General features: G+C 37.2%; 1 protein-coding gene across 1 annotated transcript in view; it reads right to left on the bottom strand.

Moving 5' to 3' along the window:
* Positions 1-26,493, bottom strand: part of USH1C (USH1 protein network component harmonin) — a 63,644-nt gene that overhangs the window by 13,643 nt on the left and 23,508 nt on the right. The window contains 12 exon segments of the mRNA XM_087959610.1: positions 269-310; positions 14,037-14,156; positions 14,711-15,225; positions 15,880-16,021; positions 17,626-17,778; positions 18,808-18,857; positions 20,215-20,339; positions 22,077-22,142; positions 23,598-23,740; positions 24,914-24,970; positions 26,215-26,274; positions 26,382-26,466. Of these exon segments, the coding sequence (XP_087815736.1) occupies positions 269-310; positions 14,037-14,156; positions 14,711-15,225; positions 15,880-16,021; positions 17,626-17,778; positions 18,808-18,857; positions 20,215-20,339; positions 22,077-22,142; positions 23,598-23,740; positions 24,914-24,970; positions 26,215-26,274; positions 26,382-26,466 (1,558 nt within the window).

Below are 26,493 nucleotides of genomic sequence, written 5' to 3'. Positions count from 1 at the left end.
AACAATTGCTAGACAGCAATGCTGAAAAAGTATATATTTTGCATCCTACTTGATAGCTTTCTGGGTACATTTGGATAGACACTATGTCACCCAGCTGGACTGGCAGGTTTTTCCAGCAGGGGCTGCAGGATTTTCATCTAATCAAGCAGGGCTTTTCATGGGGTAGATACCACGTACTGAATGTAGGATGTTCAGCATGCATAGCATGTGTTACCACTAAGCCACATAGGCCCTTCCCCCTTGGTCACTTACAATGTACACTTCTTACCATGGTGTAGGGATCAAAGTCCTCCACATATTTTTGGAAGCCCTGAAAATAAGGTTGGTAATCAAATACATGCGTAGTAAGCTCTAAATAAAAATAGTGATCAAATGAAAGAAGTAAGAAAGAAAAGCTAGAAAGAAAGAGATAAACTGTATGTTCCTCCTGACATTAAATCACGCAAGCTTTTAAGGTTAGATCTACCTTTTAGAACACAAGAGTTAGAAAATTTAAGCTGAAGGTTTCCAGAATTTGGTCTTCACATTTAGATTGACCATTTATTTTAATCCATTCAACATGAAGGCCATGGGCTAGATAAATGTTGATTCAGACCTTTGTACTCCTCTATCATAATTAGAGAACATGTGGGAATTAAAAGCAGGATATTGGACTGCTGACTGTCATGAGAAACATAAAGTAGAAAGCATTTGTAAAGCATATTTATTTAACTCATCAACAATATTCTGTAGCAAACAAACATTTTTAAATCTCTGAAACACAAAACATCCTGTTTCACAGCTCAGCTCCACTGAACTTCCTAGGCAAGGAATTAAACTATGTTATGACATAACTGTGGCTGGAATCCTTATGCTAAAATTCCAGGCCACTGCTATATTTAAAAGATTGCAATTACAGATGCCATAACTGAGCTTCCTATTTCGAATAAAATCAGTGGGGCACAAGATGGATGGATAGATAGATAAATCATAGATAGATTTACTGTCATCTTTTTTACTGTGGGTACACTGCCTGCTCTCAAAAGTGTACATATGTAACACACATATACACATGGTATACACATAAACATACCTACACCTATACACACATACACACACATATATATCACTGTCCATCTTGAATACATATTGGAAAGAGGAAGCTTGATACTTTATGGAACAAAACTGACTGCATCTGGATATTCTGCTTTGGATACCATGAAGCCTCCTCCCAGAAGGTAACAAGGTTTTGAAGAGGGTGTGTATTATCCCAGAAGATCCTTGTCAAGCATCGCTTATATGCTATGGATAGACGGAAGTCCTGGATAGACGGAAATGAACTTCCAATAATCTTCTCTGCCTCTCATCACTCTCTGCACCGCTTTCCTGCCCGAAGCAATAATGCTTCCAAACCAGTGTGTAATGCAATAACATACAAGTGCTCTCGATCGTCCCTCTATAGAAAGTGATAAGGGCAGGGGAAGGAGGATGTACTTTTCTCATGCAATGCAGAAAATGCAGGTGCTGTTGTGATCACTTCACAGTGTGCTCGCTGTTGAGCGACAAAGCCAGCCTACTCATTAGCTGCATAGCCAGAAACAGCATTTGCACATGAGTATTTCTTTCCTCTAAGTGCGTCGAGCTCAGATGGAGAACAGAAGAAATAAGCATCCTCTGTGGAGCGATTTGGACGCTAAGCAAACTGAAGCGAGTCAAATGCTGGAGGAAGGCTAGATACAATCATGTCCTTTATCGGCCTCTCAAAACATTTCATAATAATGGATGTAAGCGCAACTGGATAACAATCATTGAGACCCCATAATTGCAGACTTTTTTTGGCACTGGCAAAATAATGGCGGTCTTAAAACATGATGGGAACACTGCCTGCTGCAATGAAAGATTGAAAATATCTGTAAGAACACAAGCCAACTTGTCTGCACATTCCCTAAGAACATACTCAGGGATATTATCTGGGCCTGCTGCCTTCCGAATGTTAACTTTCCACAGTGTCTCTGGATTGAGGTAAGCTAAGTACTTGCTCATCAGGGTGGGATACAGCTTTCCTTGCAGGGGTCTTATTTGACTTTATTTGAAAATTTGTTCAGCTCATTTAAAAAGTCTGTGCCGCCCTTGCAACTCGATGGAGCCACCTTATAATCTGTAATAGCCTGGATTCCTTGCCACATATGCCTGAAGTTCATTGGGTGCTGAAAAATGTTCTGAATAATAGGCTTGCTTTGCTCCTTTTATGGCACTTTTCAAATTAGCTCTGGCTGTTCTAAGTTCCATCATATCGCACATATTTAAAAGCCACATTCCGTGCTCTCAACATCTTGCGAACCTCATATGTCAACCATGGTGTCAGGGTTCCGGCAGTTACTCCAATTAATCATGAGCCTCCGAGATACGTAATTCACTGTCACCCTTGATCCTGCTTCCCCACCCTCACCCCTCTGGGTGTATCATCCAATGAAAAAAAACGTCCAAAGCCAAGAGTCATCAATCATACTCTCCAATTAGATTTTTTCGAGGCAGAAGCTTCAGCCATTTAATCAGTTTTAGAAGAAAATATGAATGGAATGTACTTTCAATTTCACACTGTGTTTCACTCCCCCCCTTCTTTCTGTTGTCAACTATAAACATGTATACAAAATGTTTTATGAGTTGACACATGGCTTTTCATTAGCCCTCACAACAATGTTTTTAAGGACTCAGACTTCCTCAATGCACTTTTGAATACATGCAGATTGTGTGGTGGCAAAGTTCTCCATGTTTATATGTTGGTTATCTGTTGCCACTTCTTTAAACATTTCCCAATCCCCGCACTCAAAGCAATCTTGTAATGCTTCTATTGCTCCCTCCACCCAAACCCCATACCTGCTTCTCTGTAGCTTTCTCTCTGAGTAATAAGTGTTTATATGCTGGAATAAGCAACACTGAAAGATGTCAGAAGATCCCAGGTGAGGGCGGGGGGATAGCTTTGAATGCATTCTTAATGTTAGAATAGACAATTAATTTTCTTAAATGTTTAGGAAGAAATCCTAACAGCAGAATTAAACAGGAATAACATTTCCATGTAGAACAGAGCTGCTTTATTCATTTTAGTATGGCTTAATCATATCTAGTTTTCTCCTTGCTTTCTGCTCTCCTCATGAACTCCAGCTCATAAACATGGTGCAGAGACTCCTAGATCGTGACAGAATTTCAAAAGGCCAAAATTGCCCTTGTGTTTTATGACAACAAGAGAAGCCACTCATGGAAAAATTTCAGAGAGGTATGGTTAGATGGCAGGAAGGATCCATGTTGCGGTTTAGCTTTGGCTATTCCTTCTTTGATTGTGTTGTTACCGTAAGGACAGAACAGAAGAGGGAATGTCTGGAAGCATACTTATTTGGATCTGCTACTATAGCTCTTTTTCCTTCCATTGATATGAAGAGGAATAGATTAGTATGTTGGTTTTTGGACTGCTTTGGGAGTCTCAAAGGAAAAGAGGTTTTGAATCAAGTCCCTAACCTGACCTTCTTCCTCTATAACCAGAACACCAACAAAGATAAAAATAGTAGTCCCAGTTCCCATAGTCCTTTATCAGTATATCCCCTTCACTGCTTATGGCAAGAAAAAGCTACAACATCTAATAATCTCTAGGATGACCTAGAGGATGATGACGTCTGCAATAAACAACAACAACAACAACAAATAAAGCCTGGACTTCTTTAGTTGGTCTAGAACAATTTTCACCAATATTTTGCTCATCAAAATAATACAAACGATCAGTTAAAATAACATCATAAAAAAAGAATGGCACATAGCAGGTGCTTGTTGCCTCAAAATACAGAATAGCTACAACTTCCGTTCCATGCAGAAAGACTTTATGTAACTCATTTGAGTTGCTTGCAAGTTTTAAATTTCCACAGCATAATCAACATAAAACAAAGATGTGAAGTCTTGTCCTTTGGTTCATTGTTGGTTGGAAAGAATAAAGTATTTATAAGAAAGCGAGTAGCTACAGTGGTTAACAGTGATAAAGTGTTATATAGGGATTTAACATGCATAGCACTAAACTTAGATGTCTCCCTGACAACTGCTGAAACAAATTCTTAGATCTCTACAACTTTTTTTCCTTCTAAAAATCATTAATATTTATAGCCCTTGGTAGGTGCAACTGAATGCATTAGGGAGGGGGTGTCAAACTCATGTCATCACGACATCATCACGTGATGTATCGGGACTTCCTCCCTTTGCTAAACCAGGCATTGGCATGGCCAGTCCATGATGCATCTGGCCTGCGGGCCAGGAGTTTGACAATCCTCCATTAGGGGCATTGAGGAAACAGCAGGAATGATGCTGCCATGAAACAATCAAAGAAGTGGGCCAGGAGCCCTCAACCACATAACAGACATAGAAAGAAATTAAGAAAGGGTTGAAAAGACTTTCAGAGATGCAAAATTGATGTCAAATCGTCCCAGTTAAACCAAACAGGAAACAGAACTTTTTATATTTTATTGTAAGGCTACATTAACCGAATCTTGCAAGTCTACCACTTTCAATTCCCTGATCCATTAGGGCAAGTAGATGTGGTGTTCAGCAAGTTCTGACCAGTTCTGGAGATGGTGGAAATTTTGAGTAGTTTGGACAACTGGCAAATACCACCTCTGACTGGCCCCGCCCCCATCTATTCTCTGCCTCCTGATCGACTGGGTCTTCTTTTGTTGCCCTGCACAGGAGAACAGAGCTGGAGGCAGGTTAGTGGGGTGGGGAGAGAATGGGATTTTGCAGTATCCTTCCTGCAGGAGTGGGAAGGGAATGGGGATATTACAGTATCCTTCCCCTGCCACGCCCACCAAGCCACACCCACAGAACTGGTAGTAAAAATTTTTGAATCCCATCACTGGCAAGTCCCTTCTCAGGTTCTTTCTATGATAGCTAAGCAATTAGAGCTCATGCCCCTCTTCTCTGATTCTTTCCTAGGCAGTTTCTCATCTTCTCTTTCCTCAAGGCCATAATGCATTCCATTACAACATGGGGCTAGATGTTCTATACACCCATTGCCACTTTCATTTCACTTTGTCCCTTGTTAATGCCTGTAGGTCTGGCAACATATGGAGAGCTCACGGTACCATGGATTGCAGCAATGGTATCTCGAGAGCAAAGATAAGCAAACATTCCTGAAGCTCTTAGGATTTGCATCAACTAGATCCAGCTTCCACCCCCACCTCCAAGAAACAGTGGATTTTGTAAATCCTTCACTTCATTCTTTCCTACCTAGTGTTTCTTACACAGTAAGAACCTTTGACAATTGGGCATCAGGTTTTAGCAACTGGCTGGCATAATCAGAGATATGATATGCTAGGCAGACCACAGGCAGCTTACCGGGGACTGAATGAGCTGATTGGGCAGCAATTATGCTGTGGGAAATAAAGATTGAGAGGGACCCCTGTCAGCTCCTGCTCAGTTGCCTGTGGTCTGCCTAGCATATACCTCTGTATATGGCAGCCACAGTTGCTGGCGAAATATCAGGAAATCTATTTTCTAGACCATGGTCACAAATCCCTGAAGTCCAGAATTGCCCAACAGATATTAGCCATGAAAGCCTACAGCACTAAATTTTTAACAGTCTTTGAAAAAAAATAATCTAAACATTCTTTGACAATTAGCTAAGAATACTAGAAAAACTAAGATTAAAGCAGGATATACTCTTTTACAAAATTCAACCTTAATTACAATCACTGGAAAAGACACCTTGGCCATTCTGGGTGGATTCATACAATCCATCATTTTCCTCATTTATTACCAAACCACATTTTCAATTAATTTAAACAAAGGATCCAGTAGAAATAGGATAGAATTGAATGGAAAAAATATTAGCCATATTCCTTATGTTATATTATGTTATATTTGAATGAAAAGGTCAAAGAGTCACTAGTAATATCAAATGATCAAAGAATTTACAGCATCAGATCTTTTTGTATTCATAGCCAGTTTCTTCAAAATCTAGCAGAATTCCCTGTATTCACTGAAAAAAATATCAAAGCTTCCTATTTGCATCTTATTTAATATTATGAGTCAGAAACAAAAGATAAAACTGTGACAGCTCACTAATATCACACACATATGCAAATAGGAAATAGGATTTTACTTGTTTTTTGTTAGTTTTAAATGATGAATTGTAAAACACCATCCTTTTAAACATCTCTTGAGGCTGAAAAGAAAGAAAAACAATTCACTGAATTTTCAGCTAATAGATTAGATATGCATCACTCCATGCCTTCATGCTCACATGCATTTAAATGTTCTTCAGTTTTACATATTCTATGTATCTATTCAAAGTTAATTGGAATGACTGAGAAAAACAATCCTGTAGGACCATGATGGTGAACCTATGGCATGCGTGCAGAGCCCTCTCTGTGGGCATGTTGCCCCAGTTCAGCTGCGCCACACATGTACACATGTGCCTCCCACTGACCAGTCTTCGGGTGTCTTCTGTGCATGCATGGGGGGGCAGGGCACATGTGGGGGGCGTGTGCGCGGGGGACGCATGTGCATGCTTGGGGTGGGGCGCAGTCTTGGGGATGGGGCACATGCATGGGGGGACGTGCATGCATTGTATTTGCATGCGTGAATGCTTTGGGTACTCGGTGCTGAAAAGGTTAGCCATCACTGCTGTAGGATGTACATGGTTTTCAGAACTTTGGACAGGCAAATAGATAGATGATGGTTACAAAAACCTGCTCTTCTGGACTATTCCAACTTTTCTTGGGAAAAGTTCTAGAAAAGAAAGGCAAGAAGCTGGGTGACAACCATCAATGTTTAACTGAATTCTTCCTCCACCATTAATATCAGGTTGTCCTGTAAGAAGAATCTCTAAAGGAAGAAGCAAGAAATAAAGCTGACTCAAAGACATACACAGGTGAAACTCGAAAACTACCGTGCAAAAGTTCATTTATTTCAGTAATGCAACTGAAAAGGTGAATCTAATATATGAGATAGACTCATTACATGCAAAGCAAGATAATTCAAGCCATGATGTGTCATAATTGAGATGATTATGGCTTATAGCTCATGAAAACCCCAAATCCCCAGTCTCAGAAAATTAGAATATTGTGAAAAGGTTCAATATTCTAGGCTCAAAGTGTCCCACTCTAATCAGCTAATTAAGCCATAACACCTGCAAAGGGTTCCTGAGCCTTTAAATGGTCTCTCAGTCTGGTTCAGTAGGAATCACAATCATGGGAAAGACTGCTGACCTGACAGTTGTGCAGAAAACCATTACTGACACCCTCCATAAGGAGGGAAAGCCTCAAAAGGTAATTGCAAAAGAAGTTGGATGTTCCCAAAGTGCTGTATCAAAGCACATTAATAGAAAGTTATGTGGAAGGGGAAAGTGTAGAAGAAAAAGGTGCATAAGCAGCAGGGATAACCGCAGCCTGGAGAGGATTGTCAGGAAAAGGCCATTCAAAAGTGTTGGGGACTTTCACAAGGAGTGGACTGAGGCTGGAGTCAGTGCATCAAGAGCCACCACACATAGACGGATCCTGGACATGGGCTTGTCAAGCTGCTCCTGAACAACAATGTCAGAAGCGTCTTACCTGGGCTAAAGAAAAACAGACCTGGTCTGTTGCTCAGTGGTCCAAAGTCCTCTTTTCTGATGAGAGCAACTTTTGCATCTCATTTGGAAACCAAGGAGCCAGAGTCTGGAGGAAGAATGGAGAGGCACACACTGCAAGATGCTTGAAATCCAATGTGAAGTTTCCACAGTCTGTGTTGATTTGGGGAGCCATGTCATCTGCTGGTGTTGGTCCACTGTGCTTCATTAAGTCCAGGGTCAACACAGCCATCTACCAGGAGATTTTGGAGCTTCATGCTTCCTTCCACAGACAAGCTTTATGGGGATGCTGACTTCAGTTTCCAGCAGGACTTGGCACCTACCAACACTGCCAAAAGCACCAAAACCTGGTTCAATGACCATGGGATTACTGTGCTTGATTGGCCAGCAAACTCGTCTGACCTGAAACCCATTGAGAATCTATGGGGCATTGCCAAGAGAAAAATGAGAGACACGAGACCGAACAATGCAGAAGAGCTGAAGGCCGCTATTGAAATATCCTGGTCTTCCATAACACCTCAGCACTGCCACAGGCTAATAGCTTCCATGCCACACTGCATTGAGGCAGTAATTGTTGCAAAAGGGGCCCAAACCAAGTACTGAGTACATATGCATGCTTCTACTTTTCAGTGGTCCGATATTGTTCTATGTACAATCCTTGTTTTATTGATTGCATGTAATATTCTAATTTTCTGAGATTGTGGATTTGGGGCTTTCATGAACTGTAAGCCATCATCCTCACAATTATGACAAATCACGGCTTGAACTATCTTGCTTTGCATGTGATGAGTCTATCTCATATATTAGTTTCACCTTTTAAATTGCATTACTGAAATAAATGAACTTTTGCATGATATTCTAATTTTTCAAGTTTCCCCTGTATAGTCAAACTGCAGTTTCCTTGGCCATCTTTTCAGAAATGGTTTGCCATTGCCTGGGTCTGGGAGAAAATGATGGGATCAAAGTTATTCAGGGACCTTCCATACCTAACGGAGAATAAGAACTTACAGTCTTTAGGCTTCTAATCCAGCATCTTTAACTACTAATCAAACTTCCACATACTCTAAATCTTATTTAAGCACTTCTTGAAATTGTATTTTTACCATCCAATCAAAATTTGCCAAATACTGCCATCAGAGAATTTATTCGAATGCATATCCAACTATTTATTACAGAAGCATAAGCATTTTAATTATATCCTTTTCAGAAGACAGAAGGACTGCAGCCCTTCCAACTCTTGTTTCAGCAACTTTGCAGATTTTTGAACACCCATCTAATGAGTGTTAACCTTTTGTGTTTCCATAGGACATATATTGGCATAATGTGTATGAGGTACAAACTAAAGAATAACAATAGCCAAAGCTGCTGCTGACAGCATATACACTAGCTAAAAAAATTGTCCAGTTAAAAACAATTATATTTCACAATGGCTTATTAAAAATAATTTGTAGCTGTGTTTTCAGAAGCTCATTTTGAATAAAAGGATGCATTTTTCATTGTATGCCTTGTATAAAATGGACTAGAGTTTCATGTCATTAATGTGAAACTGTAATAGAGCCTTAGAGCAAATTCAATTTCTTGCAGCAGGTTTATCCTTATCAGTTCTGCATATCATTTCATAACATGAGTCTGGAGCGTGCTATGGCCAGGGAATAATATAAGAACTTTAAATTCAGAACCCCCTGGCAATGGTAAAGAAGTGAGGCTGGATAAGAGTCTGTCAGCAGAAGTGTTAGAATAGTAACTTAAGTTAAATGTGCTGATGAAGTTATCCCTAAATTGAAACAACAGCTCATTTTCCTGCTTTAAGCTATTTGAAGAGCTGTAAGTAAAAACAGGGGAAAAAACTATTTAAGCTCTTTTGATACTGTTTCCATCAGCAAAAATACTAAGAAGGTTCGGATGTGATATTCTGAGAAAACTACAAGATCTCCAATAATCTGACTGAATTTATTACTGACTTATTATTACTTTCATTCTCTGGAGCCTCTGCTCTGACTAGCATGAAGAGTCTACCTAACGTGTTTCTTTTGTTCAGGTCCTGTAAAGCATTTGAGAAATTAAAACAATGGCTATCAGTCACCTAATCGGTTTCCTGATGAAATTTCAGCTAAAGGTCAGGTAAACTCACAAGGGGCTGACCCAAAAAGATATATTATTCAAGAACTAATAGCAACAGCAATAGCACTTAGACTTATCATTTCACAGTGCTTTACAGCCCTCTACGAGATTATTATTGAAATGTTCATAATAAAAAAAAATTAAAGAAAAGAAGTACTCTTTATATTCCCAATTTATGATTTAGCTTTATCCTAAATATGCATAATGACATTTACGGAGTCTGGAAAGAAAATGGAGTTTTTCAACAAGGCAAGAGCCATATGGTTTTTTTTCTCTTACAAATCAGGCATTGATCCATCTATTACTCTATCAGAGGAGCAAGCAGTTTATAGAGAGTCTACTTTGATTACTTATGGATAAATTGCCCAGTCATTGGGAATTGGACAGCATATCAATTTAATTTCAATGATTAATAATAATTCCTTATTAATATACATTAATTTAATTATTATTTAATTCATTTATTTAATAAAGGCCAACACCAGCTAAGGAACTGGCAGCTGTAACTACACATTGTTGTGAACTGATTATAATATAAGTATTTAATAATATAATTAATTATTGTATACAATTTATATTACATACAACCAATTTTATAGAAATATAAGATAATTATGTACATCATTATATTGTACATATATTATATAAATATGGTTTTGTGGTAGGCGCTCAGGGTGCTGAGAACTACTGATGGTGCCAGTGGTTATCAGTACTCTAGGTGCCAGTCCAAAAGCCTTGGATGACACTTTGAAAAACTGTCCATTTACAAAATTTCCATTTGTCAGTTGCAAAAGGTCATATTGCTTGCATATACACTTATACTACATCAATACACTACAATATCCTAAGTACTCGGGAGGAATTTGAATGATGACAGAATAAAAACAAAATAGCAAACTTGACTTCCTATGTACTGTTGTGGTTCGCCGGCAGCCTGTGCAGACGGCAGCAGAATTGGACAGGGAAAAGGAAACCACCTTGGAAAGGGGATCAGTCCAGGAGTCTGGAGAGGACTCGGACGAGGGTCTTGTGTCCGATGCAGAGATGGGGCCAAGACCATCTGGGAGTGGTGTGCTGACTCCGGAGCCTCTGGAGTCTGGCAGCAGCGAGGCAAAGGAACAAGGGGAGCCTGTTCCCAGTGTGCGCAGAGCTGCTAGAAGGCAAGAGCAGCTGAGACAAAAGGGGAGACTTGGGAGTAAGGCTTGGAGGTGATTGCCCCTCCCAGAAGGTATAAGGGACAGGCAAAGGTGAGGAAACCTTTGTAGGAAGCAAAGTTATTTGTTCTGTTTGGATTAATCCTTGAAGCTCTGTGTGGACTTTGTACTTTGGTTGGTTTTTTATAGTTCATTTGGCACTTTTGTTGTTGGCAGCAATTCAAAGGAAAGAAAGGTGGGTGCTTATCTTGAGGGACTGTTTGGGATTCATTACAGGCTGGGAATGAACATAATTCCCAGCGCTGAAATAAAACAAGAGTTGTTTTAACTAAGCGTGTGCTTAATTACAGTCTTGGAAGCCTTGGTCAGAACATATACTAATAAACATGTATAGAGATTAGATAGATTAGAGCAAGGGTGTCAAACTGGATTTCTTTGAGGACCAGATCTCTTCACGGGCTGGTCCTTTGATATTTCTAGGCCAGCCCCATGGGCCAGATCTAAGCACCCCAATGGCCTTGAGTTTGACATCCCTGGATTAGTGTCTCCAAATAAAGGGCAGATGGTCATCTTTCAGAGATGCAGTAGTAGACATTGCATTAAGCAGGGGGTTGAACTAAAGACCTCTATGATCTCTTCTAATCCAGTGATTCTGATATATAAATATGCGCACACAGGAAGAAGTAGAGTATGCTAGGAAACCTTATTCTGAGTACCAAAACTTCATGTAGGACAGGGAGAAGCAGAGTTAATGAGGAACTAACCAAGCAAGCGTATGCACAATGAGAATTTGATATACATTTGAGCTGCCTGGAGAAGCCCCTCCTCCCCACTTTGTAACATTTTACCAGATTAAGTAAAATTCACAATTTTCTCAAGTCTTCTCTCTATTATTTCCAAGTCCAGGAAGAAAAATATCATCATCTTATGAAATTAAATTTAGGAGGACAGTTGGCATCAATGAAAGACTGTTCCCTCCAAGCTTGTTGTGTTTAACAAAGAACTGTGAAAGCCAGCAGGTGAAGATCAGATAGTATATTTTTTCCTCCCCAGTTATGTTTCTTAGAAGCAATCTACTACAAAGCTAAACCTAGAAGAAAGCTTCCATTGACCTCAATCAATATCTGAAAATTGGAAAATAAATTCAGAATTTATTGCTCCATGAGGCCAGCTCTAATAATATCCATCTTGACAAAGCAAAATATTTCTGATTACAACTGGCAATTGAAAAATGCAAACCAAATATTCGCTAACTGTAGTAACTTTGAGATGATATTTCATTAATTATTGAAAGCATTCAAATTACTCAGCTGTACTGTTAATTACAACTGAATGAACTGAATAAAAACAATCTGAAAGATAATGCTCATTTTTGCAAATTAAAATGACATAATGAGAAGTATTTTAGTGGGGAACTTTGGTCAATTAATGCTTATTTTTTATGCAGCTTTAGTTGCATGTTTGTTTTATGCTACAATAAATTCTTAAAATGTTGGTTCAGTTTAAATATGTTTTCAAATATTTTGCTTCAGAACCGATTTTATAAAATTGAATTTCTCTTTAATTCATTTTTAAATTAGTCTACACAGGTGAAAATAAGATCCCTATTTCATTACAAAAGGTAATTTGTCTTTTCAGCCCTAGAAACAGAAGTCAAAAGATAGCAATAGCAATAGCAATAGCACTTAGACTTATATACTGCTTCACAGTGCTTTTACAGCCCTATCTAAGCAGTTTACAGAGTCAGCATATTGCTCCCAACAATCTGGGTCCTCATTTTACCCACCTCAGAATGAAGGAAGGCTGAGTCAAGCTTGAGCCAGTGGGACTTGAACTGCCAAACTGCTGGCAATCAGCACTCATCAGAAGTAGCCTGCAGTATTGCACTCTAACCACTGTGCCACTATGGCGCTTATACTTAGTGCTACATCACGAGGATAATTGCCTTGTTTAAAAAAAGTTTACTGGTAGGATAGCCTTAAATCAGGGGTGTCAAACTCATGTCGCCACGGCAGCATCAGGTTATGTATTGGGACTTTTTTCCCTTAGCTAAACCAGGCATGGGCGTGGCCAATGTGTGATACATCCGGCCCATGGGCCGGGAGTTTGACAGCCCTGCCTTAAATGGTATAAAAATGATCTTTCAGCTGTTTATGGAAAGAACAAGAAATGGTCTAATGATAAATATAGAAAACCGTTCATTTTATTTTTATTTTCTATTTTGTATCTACATTCTATTTTATTTTCATTCTACATTTCTGCTTGTCTAATTCTATATCGATATTAATACTTAATGTTAAATTTTACAATATGGAAAGTTTAGTTTATTCAGTTTGTATCCTAAGTAAAACTCCAAATATATATGGTATCTTTTATTCTTACTATACTACTTTTCCAAGAAAATTGAAGGGAATTGTATGGATATGATTGAATGGGGAGGGGGGGGAATCTTATTATTAGTCCTGCATTTTAAACTTTTGTTTTATAATCTATTTTGCTTGTAGTAACCACAAGGGAATTGATAGAAAGTTATTTCATATTATGTGTTAGTGGACACATTGAGCTTTCGTTGTTAAAGATTTTGTGATGATTGGGTGGTAGAAGAGACAATAAAAGATGGCAACATTGGGCACCTTGGGTGGCAACAGGAGGAGAGACCTAAAAGATTTGGAAAGACCAGGTGGAAGGCCAGGTCTGCCAGAGGCCTTGATTCCAAGCCTGGAATCTAAGAATGTCAATAATTTTATGGTTACAATAGGCTGGTAAGTGAACCTTTTTAAACACCAATTTGTTTAGTTATTTAACGAAAGTCCATTTGTCCCCTTGTTCCTATGCTGAGCAAGTGTCTGTTTTGCAGCTTCACCCCACCTCAATTGCATTACTTTGTAGACTTAAAGAATTTCTGAACCTTTCAACTGATTTAATATAGGCTACAGAGCAAAAGGATAGTAAAACAAAAAACAAACCAACCACAAGGAGATTTTGCAACTAATCCAACCAAATGCTCATTGTGCAAAAAAAAAAAAAGAAAAGTGTTTAACATATTTTAATTTTTAAATACCTCTGAATTATTCAGTGTACATTCAAGCTAGAATCACAGCAAGCAAAGTGACAGTGATAGTGGGACAGCTGGTCTCCTATACATTCAAAGCATGCAGAATATATCAACATAGACTTACCAGAGCTTCTGATTTGGTTGTTGGTCTGACTACAATATTGTGGTCAGGATGCAGCATAACTGGTTTGGACACTATAGGTACAGCTGGATGACGCTGGGCAGGGGTGCCTGGAGTAAATTGCTAGAGGAGTTCCAATGTAAGAATGTTACAGACCAAACACTCTTTCTGTGTCCTACTAGATGACACACTTAATAAGACACTCTGTCCAATATCACAGAGGTGGATCCCTCAAATAAATAGGTCCTATGCCCTAACATAGGTGCAACCTGCATCTTGAACTGCCTTTGACAGCTAATAATCAGTGCTGATTGCTCTGGGCTTGGCAATACAGTACTTTCTTTTCTACCCTCTAAATCACATCTGCCAATAAACAACACTGCTCACCCTGAATCTTGGACTACACTTAAGCTCTTCAGTAATGTATAGACGGGGGGAGGGGAAGTAATACAATTTATAAAAATGCTTCCATGCAGCATAGTGGGGAAAAATGATGACATGACATGGCAAGGTAATTAAAATGCACTTATGGAAAGTTATAAACATGAGAAATACTTCAGGACAGTATCATACAAGGTAAAAGTCACAGTGGAAAATATTTTATTATCTTGATAACTTGAATCAGCAGCAGCAGCTCAGAATTGTGAGTGCCACAAAATATATATTCTATATCATACCTTTGGACTGGAAAGGTAGGTCTGCTTGCTGCTTTGTGCATTAACTGGACTAATCTTCCTTTCTTTGCAGTTTATCACTTCCCAGCTATCCAGGGAATCTTCTGCCCTCCCAGGCTGAAAATTGTGGCAGCCAGTTTTATCATCCAAATGATTGGACATTGGATGATGGAGAGTGCCAACAGTCTGCATGGAAGGATGAATGGGTGGTGGAGATGGTGGAGGGAAAGGAGGCGGTGGGACATGTGCCCAAGGAGATGGAGAGGATGATGGAATCCATGAAGGTGAATTAGGTATTGGTGCTGATCCTTTAGTAGCTGGAATATTTGATGGAGAAAGCGGATAAGCTACTGAGGCTACAGATACTGTATGGGGTAATGGAGGCAGAGGTGCTGGCCGTTTTGAAAGCTTGCCAGTATCATTTAAGTTGATATCATCAAGGTCAGTGGTATGGAGCTGCAAGCCACCAGCAAACCTTCGCACAGAGGTAGCAGAAGCAGAAACAGCAGGACGGGCACCTGTTTTCTAGTATGACAGATTTATTTTAATGCAGCACTTGCTTAAATGACTGGATACAACTCCACTAACAGTAAAAAGCAAGGAACTAGGCTCAAAACCCCAATGCTCTCAATTCCTTTAAAACAATCCTTGTTATGGGAGACATTTTGTCTGTTCTACATCAGTAAATAGGAATTTGTATTAAAGGAAACAACTCCTATAGCCCAAGAAACTTTTTAACAAGCCAAGGCAAAAGGCAAACAAAGGTGGCAAAATGGAAAGAAAGTTGGAGCTTCCCATGGGGTAGGATGCAGCCTCCCTTAATCTACCCTGAGGGCAAAGCTGGGCTCCGCTTTCTTGTCAGTTAAGAGTCACCTTGTCCACCACTACCCACCATCCTGGTAGGCATACAAGGTACAAAATGGATGGCCACATGCATCCCGTGAGCCACAAATTTGAGGCCTTTGATCTAGATTATGATATGTTTTTTTATGATATGGTTCTTTAACATGATATGGTTCTTTACTGAATTAAAATGGATGTGTCTATTTTTACATAAGATCTGAAACTTTTTTTCATTATAATCGCCTGATAAAACAAACGATTTACTACAGATCATACTGCAAATGACATCTTAAAAACCAATTTGTAAGATTACAAAACAAATATTTTACTGGGTGGGTGAGAATCTTATTTTACCTCAGGAGAATCATTCTCCACCGAGGAGATTTGTTCTAAACGTGTTTGACAGAGCTTTTCCACCCAATGCTGAGTCTTTTCTGATTCTTCTAAATCTTCTCGTTCAGTCTCAGACACCTGAGAGTTGTAGCATAATTTTAGAAGAAAATTTAAGAGTTTATATTTATAGATTTATATTCAAAGGCACACTTGAAATATATTTTGGCAATAAAATGTTGTGTGCAGTTTTAAATATTTTTGTAATTCATCTATTGCAATCTCAGCAAATTCCTGAATACATCTACACTCCATATTAAAATTGGCTGATTGTTAGATTCGAATTGATATGTTTATCTCAACAAGGCTTGCTGAAATAAATGGAGTTATATCTAACAGTTGCACAGTCATTTTCTTATCATTCAGTGATTTACAACTGAATGTCTGCAAGAATCTGGCACTTTCTGGCACTCTTCCAGTCTCATCTCATTAATTATCCTTGGGGCAGTAGGAACCCCAAATACATGACAGATACCTGGTTGTTTGATATAAGCAGCTGTTCAAATAAATCAGTATTTTAGAGGTGCTATTAACATGCTCTATCTATTTCATACATATAAAATATCCTTTGATCACATTTATAAAATATTGATCATATATATGAGTACGGTCTCCACTGATCATTCTACTAATCCCTGTGATAAGCAAAAAGAGACAGTCCAACATACTTCAACTTCCAAGTAACAAACACAAGAACAACTGTCATCCAATTCTCCAACCATTTATTCCTAGGGAACATAAACATATGATTACTTATGTCTGCCAACCACTTATTCTTCCCGTTTGGTGAGAATTACATGTGGAAAAAGCAGTATTCCTTTCGAAATATGTAAGAAAGTCACAGGGGAATCCATTTTCAGAATAGAATATATAGAGGGGTCATGTTCACACAATATGGGTGACCTATTTAATGGGCTGTCTTGGGTTCATTCATACACTGCATTAATGAATGGCTGTACGGAGGAAGGCCAGGAGATTGTCACTACATTTTTCTTGGCTGAACAAACCAAAACCTCTGGAATGGTACAAATCACATTTGGTGGCAACATGTCAGATATGGAGGGACTTGCTATTCTACTCTTTGCACCTCTTTTTATCCCAAATAGCAATAGGTATGTGTACGAGTTAAAACTGAAATGGTAATAGTGAGTTCCCTGATTTTCATTAAGTGTCTCCTATATTCAGATGGACAAAGCATGACTGTTAGAAAGAGGGAAAAGCTTGTTGATTTTCCTATATCATTTGAACATCTGGAAAGGGAGAATGTTACTCCATTGCTATGGAATTTCTCCACTTTACTGAAGTCTTTTGATATACAACACCCAAAAATTATAGCATGGTATTCAACACATCTGCTCATAAATATAGAAAGATTTGTTGGTCTTCCAATGAATCTAAATGCCAAATCAAATACATTTCAGAATCACATTGCTTTTAATTATCTAACTAAGAAACTAGTTCACTTTTACATATATAGTTTGAATTATACTGTGACATTATATTATAATCTACAGCTTTAATTTATGTTCTCCATGTTTTAGTAGCTAAGTCATGTTAGTTAATATTCAACCACAATAATGCATTTAAGTATATACACATTCAGACATAACATATCTGTCAGTAGCATGCTGTTTTTCACTCTTTTCATACAGGAAACAAAGGTATACAGTTCACAAAGAACATACCTCTTGAACCAGTCGGCTGATTTTCAACTGTTTTTCTCTTTCCAACTTCTCTTCTTTTTCCTTGAGAAGTTTTAGCTCAAACTCCAGTTGCATTTTGCTTTTTTTCTGTTCACTAAGACTGTCACTTTTTGCTTTTTTTCTTTCTTTACCTTTCTGGATTGTTGTTATATTGATATTAATTATACATATATACTACTAATGCGCCAGAGTTTCTCCTAGATAACTGTGACACAATCATCCAGTTATTAAAGCAGCAAGGCATAAAACCCAGCCTCAAGATGAGTAAGATGGGCATGAAATCATCAGGTTTTGCAGGAAAGCTAGAGATAACAAGGTTCATGCATACTTGTTGTAAATTTCCCACTACACTATCTGAACCCCCCCCCAAAAAAAAGATGTACAGTTTTGCATGCTTTTAAAGAGTAGGTCCTCATATAAGTAATGGAAGCATTATATCTGGTGATATAATGCATAATTACAAAATGATAAAGGAACAAATTGCACAAAGATCAAAACCAAAACTGAACAACACAACAAAACCCTTCAATGGATAACAAATGACTTATTTGGAATTTCACTAAATTGCTTATATGTCTCAGTTTGATTACCTTAATATGAGTTAATAGAAGCCATTGTTCTTAATGGACTTAACCAAATTAGCTTTCTGGAAAGCAATGTCTATTATCTTAAAGAGAGAGAAAATATTTGCAGAGATAAGCCACTTAGAGTCAGATGACTGAAATGGCATAAACCAATAGGGTTCCAAATAAGAGTATTTGCATTATTTACAGTTCTGCACACCACAAAATAGAACCTATTTGTGTAGATATAAAGTATACTAGATAGTAAGACAGTGGATTTTTATTCACACAAAGGAGTGCTCCAGCCTTCCTTTAACATCCCCTTGCATTATTAAAAACCAATTATTGAGAACTAAAATTCTGCCAATTAATGTAGGAGAAAGAAAGAGAAGGCACTATTATGGGATAATTGGCTCAATTTGGGACAGGCAAGGACTGAAATGCTTTTCTACCCAACCAGTTTGGATATAAATCATTATAACGCATGCAGACCTTTCCTTCCTTTCATGCTTATCAAGATAACCCTAACTACAGGAAAATGCACATGAATTCAAATGAGATGATCACAGCAAACTTTTCAAAATGTTCAACGTTTTTCTACCTTGCGAATCGTAGGAAATTTTCCCTCATACCGATAAAACCATCCAAAAGCTATGTGTATGCAAAGGAGAACAATGTATTATAGATATTTATATCAGCAGATTACAACATATAAAGATGAAAATTATAGCAATGCAAATGGAGTACATTTTTATCTTAACTTTGAAACAGCTATAAATAAGAGGCAGAAGTCTCTTCTTCAGAGTATGAGAATTGTAATCACTTCACTTTTATAACCTTTCATAATACACAAGTAACTTTCTTTTTTATTCACTTTCATGACTAGTTTGTTACACATGCTTTAATCCAAGTATTATAACTTAATTTTTCAGAAGCACACTGCATGATATTCTCTAACTAAAAAATCTTTCATTTTTCTAGTTCTTCCAATCTTCTGTAGGTCTTTGCTATTATGATTGTTAAAGGAAATTAATCAGAAGGATACAGGCAAAAGACACTGTCTTAGTTTTCTAACGACAGAAATCACTTAATTTGAACTATTCCTTGACCCCAGCTCTGTTTTCAGTGGTAATGAGACAGAACATACAAAGATCCCATTTAGGGCCATTTCATGTTTTCCTCTTGGGTTGAAAAATCATATAAAGTTAAATTGGTTAACACATAAAATAAATATTAATGCTTTCCTTAATGTGAGAATTACAAAAAACCACAGGGAGTGTAGTGCAGTCCAATTTTAGGAATGATTGTCAGCAAGAGGGATAGTGCAGGCAGTAAGAAAGTCAAGAGAAGTCAAGGTGCTACAGCAAACCTGTTGGCTTTCCTTCAGCTTCAATCCAGTTGTATCATTTGATGTGGACTGATCAAATGCAGTTTCCTCTACATCTACTTGAGAAAGAAAGGAAGAAAGAAATAAAGAAAGAAGAAATGACAATTCTTGGGGCAGGAGGGTGGTTCTTATGAAAGAATTAAAATCAAAAAGTCTGTGAAGAAAGTAGGCATATCTAGGAATAAGATGAGTCCTGTATTCTTTCATGCTTTTGTTCTATAAATGCATGGTTTGTTCTGGGGTGCCATGCAATGCCACTATAAATTGACCTGAAATACCAACCATTTATATATCCCAAGAATCATACAATACCAGTTAAAATGAGTCTGTGTATTTGGATCCATAAATATGGATTTCTGGAAATTATTTCCTATTGAAAAGCAAAAGAAGAATCACTCATTCTTCCTTAGTTTATTGTATTTTTTTTGTTTTCCTCCGAAAAAAACTTCAGAATGCACAGCATTTAATCAAAGTAACACAGAGAATCAGTAACTACCCAGGAGATTCACTTACACAGCTCAAATCTCTGGCTTCTCCCCATGCCTACAATGTACTGTGCTGGAATTAATGAAACACATTTCTTACACATATAAGAATACAACATCACAACATCTTACTTACATAGATGTTTAGGACGAGGTGGAGAATGTACTTCTGCAGTTACAATTTTGGCAGCCTTTAGAGGCTCTTTATGACCCCAGTCTTCCTCCCACTGCTTTTTGAACTTCTCTTCCTCAGCCTTTATTCTGGGAAAGAGGAAAATATTGCTCCTTTAGAGAGTGTAGGGTGAAAGGACATGATACAGTTACCTTAGTTTAGATTTATACTAAATATAATCTAGACTTAGATATTAGTCAGTCTCTAGACAAGAAATCAAATGGAAGCATTCCTTGTTTATTGTAAACTATCAGGAGACTTAGAAAGATGGTAATTAAAACATTAACAACTCAATCAATATACTGTATAAAGCAACTATTCTGAGCTTCATGGCAGAATAAAGTTGTGCTACAAACATATCAAGCAAGACTGAGCTTATTTACTTTATTATTTATCACTTATAGTTAACAAAAATGTCAAAAGCATATCAAAATAAATCGTATAACACAGCCAAAAATTAAACCTCTCCAATCCTTCTCGTTTCAGAATATGCTATTTAAGTAGGTACTTAACTTTTCAGTTCAAAAGCTTTAACTGTGACTAGGTCTATGATAGAAAATGCCAAGCTGCTTGGCCTTTGGCTAGTTTTTAGTCAGAACAAGAAAGTGAATTTGCAATTGGTTTTTTTAAAATAACTTATATTGTTATGGTATTTAGTGTTTATATATGTCTGTACTGCTTAAAATGCATCCCAAAGTAATTTATCAATAAAAGAGAATATTTGTAGTTTAGGGTTGAAAGGAGGGGTCCCTAGTGCTCTCTGAGCTTAGTTGTTTGCCTGCAGAAATTTCTCATTCTTATTTGTCAATACTGCAGGTATAATGAATTCAAAAATCTCAAGTGAGAAGCAGCAGAGATATCTATTCCAGGCAATCCAGCATTTTTAATGCATAATTAATAATAATTAAGTGAAAATGGCATTTGTTAAAATAAAATCAAAACTGACCTGCAGAGAAAGAATACATATAACGGGCAATTTATCATACCGATCCCAGTGGGCACTGAGAATACTGAGAACAGTCCCTCACTTCCATTTCAGATCCAATCTTGGTAATTTTTCTCTGCCAGAATAAATTCTCACAGATTCTCAGAAGAGGCTCTCTGCAGTGCAGACAATCAGACTGCAGTGAAAATGTCCTGCAAGCTTAGGATCTGTAGAAGTGGCCAAAGGTAGATATTTCCTAAGCACACTTCCTTAGTCTGCCAAGATCCCAATGTGGATCATACTCCTGAGACTAATCTATGAAAAGAGAAAAATGTGTGTGGTTGACATTTTCTTCCTCAACACTAATCATTACTGTGAAACTTTTGGCACAGTAATGCCACAATTCTGCAGGGGGCATTTTTGGATGAATTACAGTGTCTAACAAAGAAAATGTCACCCTTCTCTTATTTCCTTCCCCTTAAACCATTCTTATACCTATTTACCCAATTTTAATCCATTTTAATTAATTAATTTTGAAAAGCATCACTTCACACCCATTATTACTCTGTTGGGAAATTCAACAGATTTATCTGAGGTGGGGATCATGAGCCAAAACTGACTGGTCAGTTGGAATTGTCCATTTCCTGCCCCATTTGAGAAGAGGTAGAAGACATGGACGACAATCTGGTCTTCAACCAAATAATTCTTGACCTGTCAGAAAGAATTGTTATAGCTCATTCAAAGAGATGTTTCTACCACTGGTGACTTGAAATGAGCAAATAAACTTGAATGAATCCTAGATGCTTTTTCGTCATTCATAAAGTCATTGTACCCTTTTAAAAACAAAATATAGGCATGTGGACAACAAGAGGAAAAGGCATGCATGAAAGAATGACTTAACTGTTCAATTTCTTTACGATATCGTTCTTCTTCCTCACTAGCCTTCTGTGCAATCTCCATTTTCCGCCTAGAAATATATACCCCAAATGAAACTAATGAATGATACTTAATATATAAAGTCACAATCTGTCGACAGCTTGTTCTATTGTTTGATGGGTGGACATTATACCCTGAGATAGATAGCTTTGTGAGATATGCAACACTTCTCTATCTACTAAGAAGCTAAAGTTTTATTCCTTCTTATTCTTTCTGATTGACAAAGGTAACTAGTAGGATTGATACACATTTGAACTTGGGCATTATTTACAGACATCCTTTTATGATTTGAAAGTGGCTGAAGGTGATGACTGAACTATGGAAGCCTGATGTTTAATGTGTCTATTTTGAGGCTATTTCCTGGCCTTTTCAACAGGTTTGAGCATAAACAGATGACATTTCTTCTGAGACTGTCTCAAAATATTTTTAAAAATGCTCACTTTGTTTTAATGTTCCACTTAGTTGCTATTCCAGGAGTGCAATGTTTCATGTATCATTTGTTAGTTCATTTCACTCTTAGTTGTGTTATGATCTCAGTGCTTTTCTTTGTGTTAGTTTAACAGAAAAAGACAGATCTATTTACAAACATAATTTCAGTTTATTTATTTATTTTTTGCAATGCATATGGTAGTGGAGTCCAAAAAAGCTTTCCTGGTTTTGTCATGCTTCTTTTCAAGAGTACTTAATGATGAATGGTGACCATGACATACATTGGATTCTGACAAATAGCGAGGTAAATTTCTGATTGGTCAACATTTTACTTGATTAATGGTGGATAAGCATGTAATTTAATGGCACAGAAAGAACATGCTATTGTATCATTTTGAATGTGTCTGGTGCTAATATGGCTTCCAAAGCTGACACTACCTTCTTAAATCAGAATTCTACTTCTGCTATCATTATATTTTGAATAATGAAATGTAACTTTGTTTTATTGATTCTTCATTGGCCAATTCCACTTTTTTTTTAGGCTCTTCTAGCATCATCCAGCCATTGTAATGGCAATATATCATAGGGAAGATAGAAGATTTATAATATCTGCAATAGCTATAGGGCACGGGTGTCAAACTCGTGGTGCCATGTTGCCATCATGACATTTCATGACTCTTTCCCCATTCACAGAGCTGGGGTGGGCATGGCCTGCGGATGACATATCTGTCCCGTGGGCCAGCAACTTGACACCCCTGCTATACGATATTATAAATCCCTAGTGTGGAAAGTCAGAAAACAGCTACAATCATTCTCTTTTATTAATAATCATTTACTCCTGATTAGTTTTGTAATATTGCCTTTTGACAAGAAAATGCTTCTATTCAAAATTAGTCTTCCTATGTAAGAAACAGTAATGCTAAATTATCATGCTATATGATCACTGAAAAGTTCTAAAGCTTTCAGAAAAGAAATCAAGTTAACTAAGTTTTGATGGTTACATGAATCAACAGTAACACATTATGACAATTCATTAATATATGGGACCCCTTCTTACAGTTTTTCTTTTTCTTGTTGTTCTTTCAGGATTTTGTTAGTTTCCAGGGCAAGCCACTTCTGACGCATTAACTCTTGGCGCTCCATCTCACGGTTATATTCTTCCCTTTGCCTCTCTTCCTCAGTCATAAACAGTTCCTTGCCCTAAACATTATTTTAAATCCCTGTTAATCAACTTAGTCAGTCAACCATCATAGTAATTAACTTGAATGTTTTGAGAAATAATATATTTTGCAATATTTTCTTCAGGGAAAACTCTGCAAAACTTAAAAGACTTATTTTGGAAATAAACACACAAAATGTGAATATGGGAATTTGATAGAACGGAAATAATTTTAAACAAATAGCTGTAACAAATATAAAAAGGAAAACACTGGAAGCATGTTATGGGTGTAGTTATCTGAATTCTGTTCTTATTTTTATGTGTGCCATTGGGGCCCAAGCCCTATGTTTTTTTGAATCTCATTTGTAGAAATTTGCATTTGAGAAGATTGAAATCCATTTTAAATTATTTTAGAAACATGAATGTCTCATAAATACAAACCTGCATGCTTTTTCATTTTAGTGCTGTTTATTGTGGTTGATTACCTTTGAGTTATATTCTCACTTCTATTTTCTGGTAACTGTATATCTTTACACTGAAAGGTGTGAACACAACACCAGAGGTGTTATACATAGCTAGTGATAGAAGCAGTCTCTGTGCCTGAGCAGTGATCCAAAACAAATGTGAATGTATGTCTAGAATCAGGGCAGGCATGCTGTTGTTTGCTTTGCTTTTATCTTTTTGAAATGGATGATAAATTGTAGCAGAAGCTATTCAATTTCTACAAACATTCTCCTTGCATTGTCCCTAGACTGAGCTTCTACTGCAATTTATCATGTTTCAAAATGATAAAAGCAAATTGAACAACACTGTGCCTGTCATAATTCTAGAAATGCATAACACAATAAAATAAGCAGAGAAAATAATACTGAATTGGCAAAGATGATTAAAGGTCATATTATGTTTATAACTTCACCAGCCTGTAGTCCTATATCGATTTAGCCTTCCTGTAAGCCTCCTTACATTTAATACAACTTACTTTTAAGTAGATACATACAGATTTGTAATGTTAAATTCCTTAAGCTCAAGTAAAATCATTTAGGATAGTAACTACATGAACTTGGAACTAGGCTATATCTTCCACCCACATTTTCTACTTTGGGGGATCCCAGGATATGTGCTTTGAGTGTGTTTCATTTCTTACTGCTGCATATAGCAGCCTTTTCACAACTTTTCACAAGTCTTTTGTTGATTGCTATGACATTAATACTTACAGCTCCAGTTACAACCGTGATTGTCAGGGTTTGACTGCTTTTCAACACCTTCACAGCCTGGGAAAAAAGAAAGAAAGAAAAGGGAGGTAATGACAGAAAACTTAAAATGTAAAATCCAAATATTGTAAAAGTCTACAGGACTAACAGTACAGTTAGAATGGCTTTTTATTCTTCTCAATGTAATATTTTTTCAGTTATTATTCTAGAAAATAGGGGAACCTAATTCTAATTTCAGTCATAAACACTGTTGCAAAATATTTTCTTTTCAACATTTTTTTCAATCAACATGATACAATTATTTTAGGAACTTTAAACATTTTTTTTTATTTTAACCACCTAAAGATGGTTTTTCAGTTTTGAAATGTGGATTGAGTATTATGCAATTTTGTACAGAATACAAAGGGAGTAATTCCCAAGTCAATATGTTAAGATTGCAAGTGTATAGAATTTTTTGACAAAGTTGACATGTCTTTTAAAAAAATAAATTAAAATACATTTCCCTAGTTCAACATCTTTGGTTAATTTTTATCAGATAAAATGGTAGCTATAGTGATGTGGTAATCAATGGGCTTGAATCAATCAGTTGTATATTTATATTATATTTTATTCAAAGGAACATTGAGTAATTTATTAAGTTTATATGCCATCTGACTCCCCGTTACCCTGGACAGTTTTCAATAGTTAAACATTTAAAAAACAAAGAACAATATAGTAAACATAACGTCAGGCCCAGAAATAATATAATATCAATTGAGTCCAATCCTTCATTTGCTTGCAGCTAAGGGACAGAATCTTGCCCTACTAAAGTTATAATCTTCTAATCTACTAGAGATACTAATATATGTGAGAGATTCTAAGTTATGGCTATCCTAAACCTCTTCCCCACTCTTCCTCCATCTTGGGACTGTGCAGTCTCTTAATCTGTGCCTCTCTCTGGGAAAGTTCTGCGTTATCAAAACTGTCCCCCATTGTTGCTGCAGGTGTACATTCCACTACACATAAAACAGCACAAGACAAAGGAACATCAAGTCCAGAGGGGAATATAAACCAAGAAAGGGCCATTTAATTATAATCTCCAAAGGCCTCTTTTAGGCACTTTGAAATCCTACTATGTGGGAGCTATTAAATTTTGGGGGAACTTTATACTCTCTCCCCCAAGGGCAGGTACTGCTACAGAGAAGGTGAGCTTCCAGTCCTGATAGCTGTTAGATTGAACTGCTTGGGCAGATACAATGGGAAACAGGAACCATCCCTGAAGAAACAGGTCCTATGTCATGTAGGGTCACTTGGGTTTTAATTACCTCCTTATGATCCATATTAGAGAAGTCTGTACCATTTACTTCAACAATCTGATCACCAACCTAAAAAAAACCATCAACAAAAGTGCTTAATATTAGAGAAAAACCATTAGAACTTCTTCCAAATTAAACATTTCCATGCGATTAGATTTTGTATGGTTTATATTCACCTCCAACCCTACTTCAGCAGATAAAGAATTTGGTTTAACGTTGCTTATGAAAATGCCAGGTTTTTGGGTAGGGCCACTGGAAATACTGGAACAAAACATGAAAGAAATAAAA

The sequence above is a fragment of the Notechis scutatus genome, chromosome 1, assembly GCF_049901735.1.
Source record: "Notechis scutatus isolate UNSWTSFEM ecotype Mainland chromosome 1, rNotScu1.2, whole genome shotgun sequence".
Classification (NCBI taxonomy): Eukaryota; Metazoa; Chordata; class Lepidosauria; order Squamata; family Elapidae; genus Notechis; species Notechis scutatus.
Note: the sequence above shows the minus strand (reverse complement) of the source record. Positions and strands in the feature narration are given on the sequence as shown.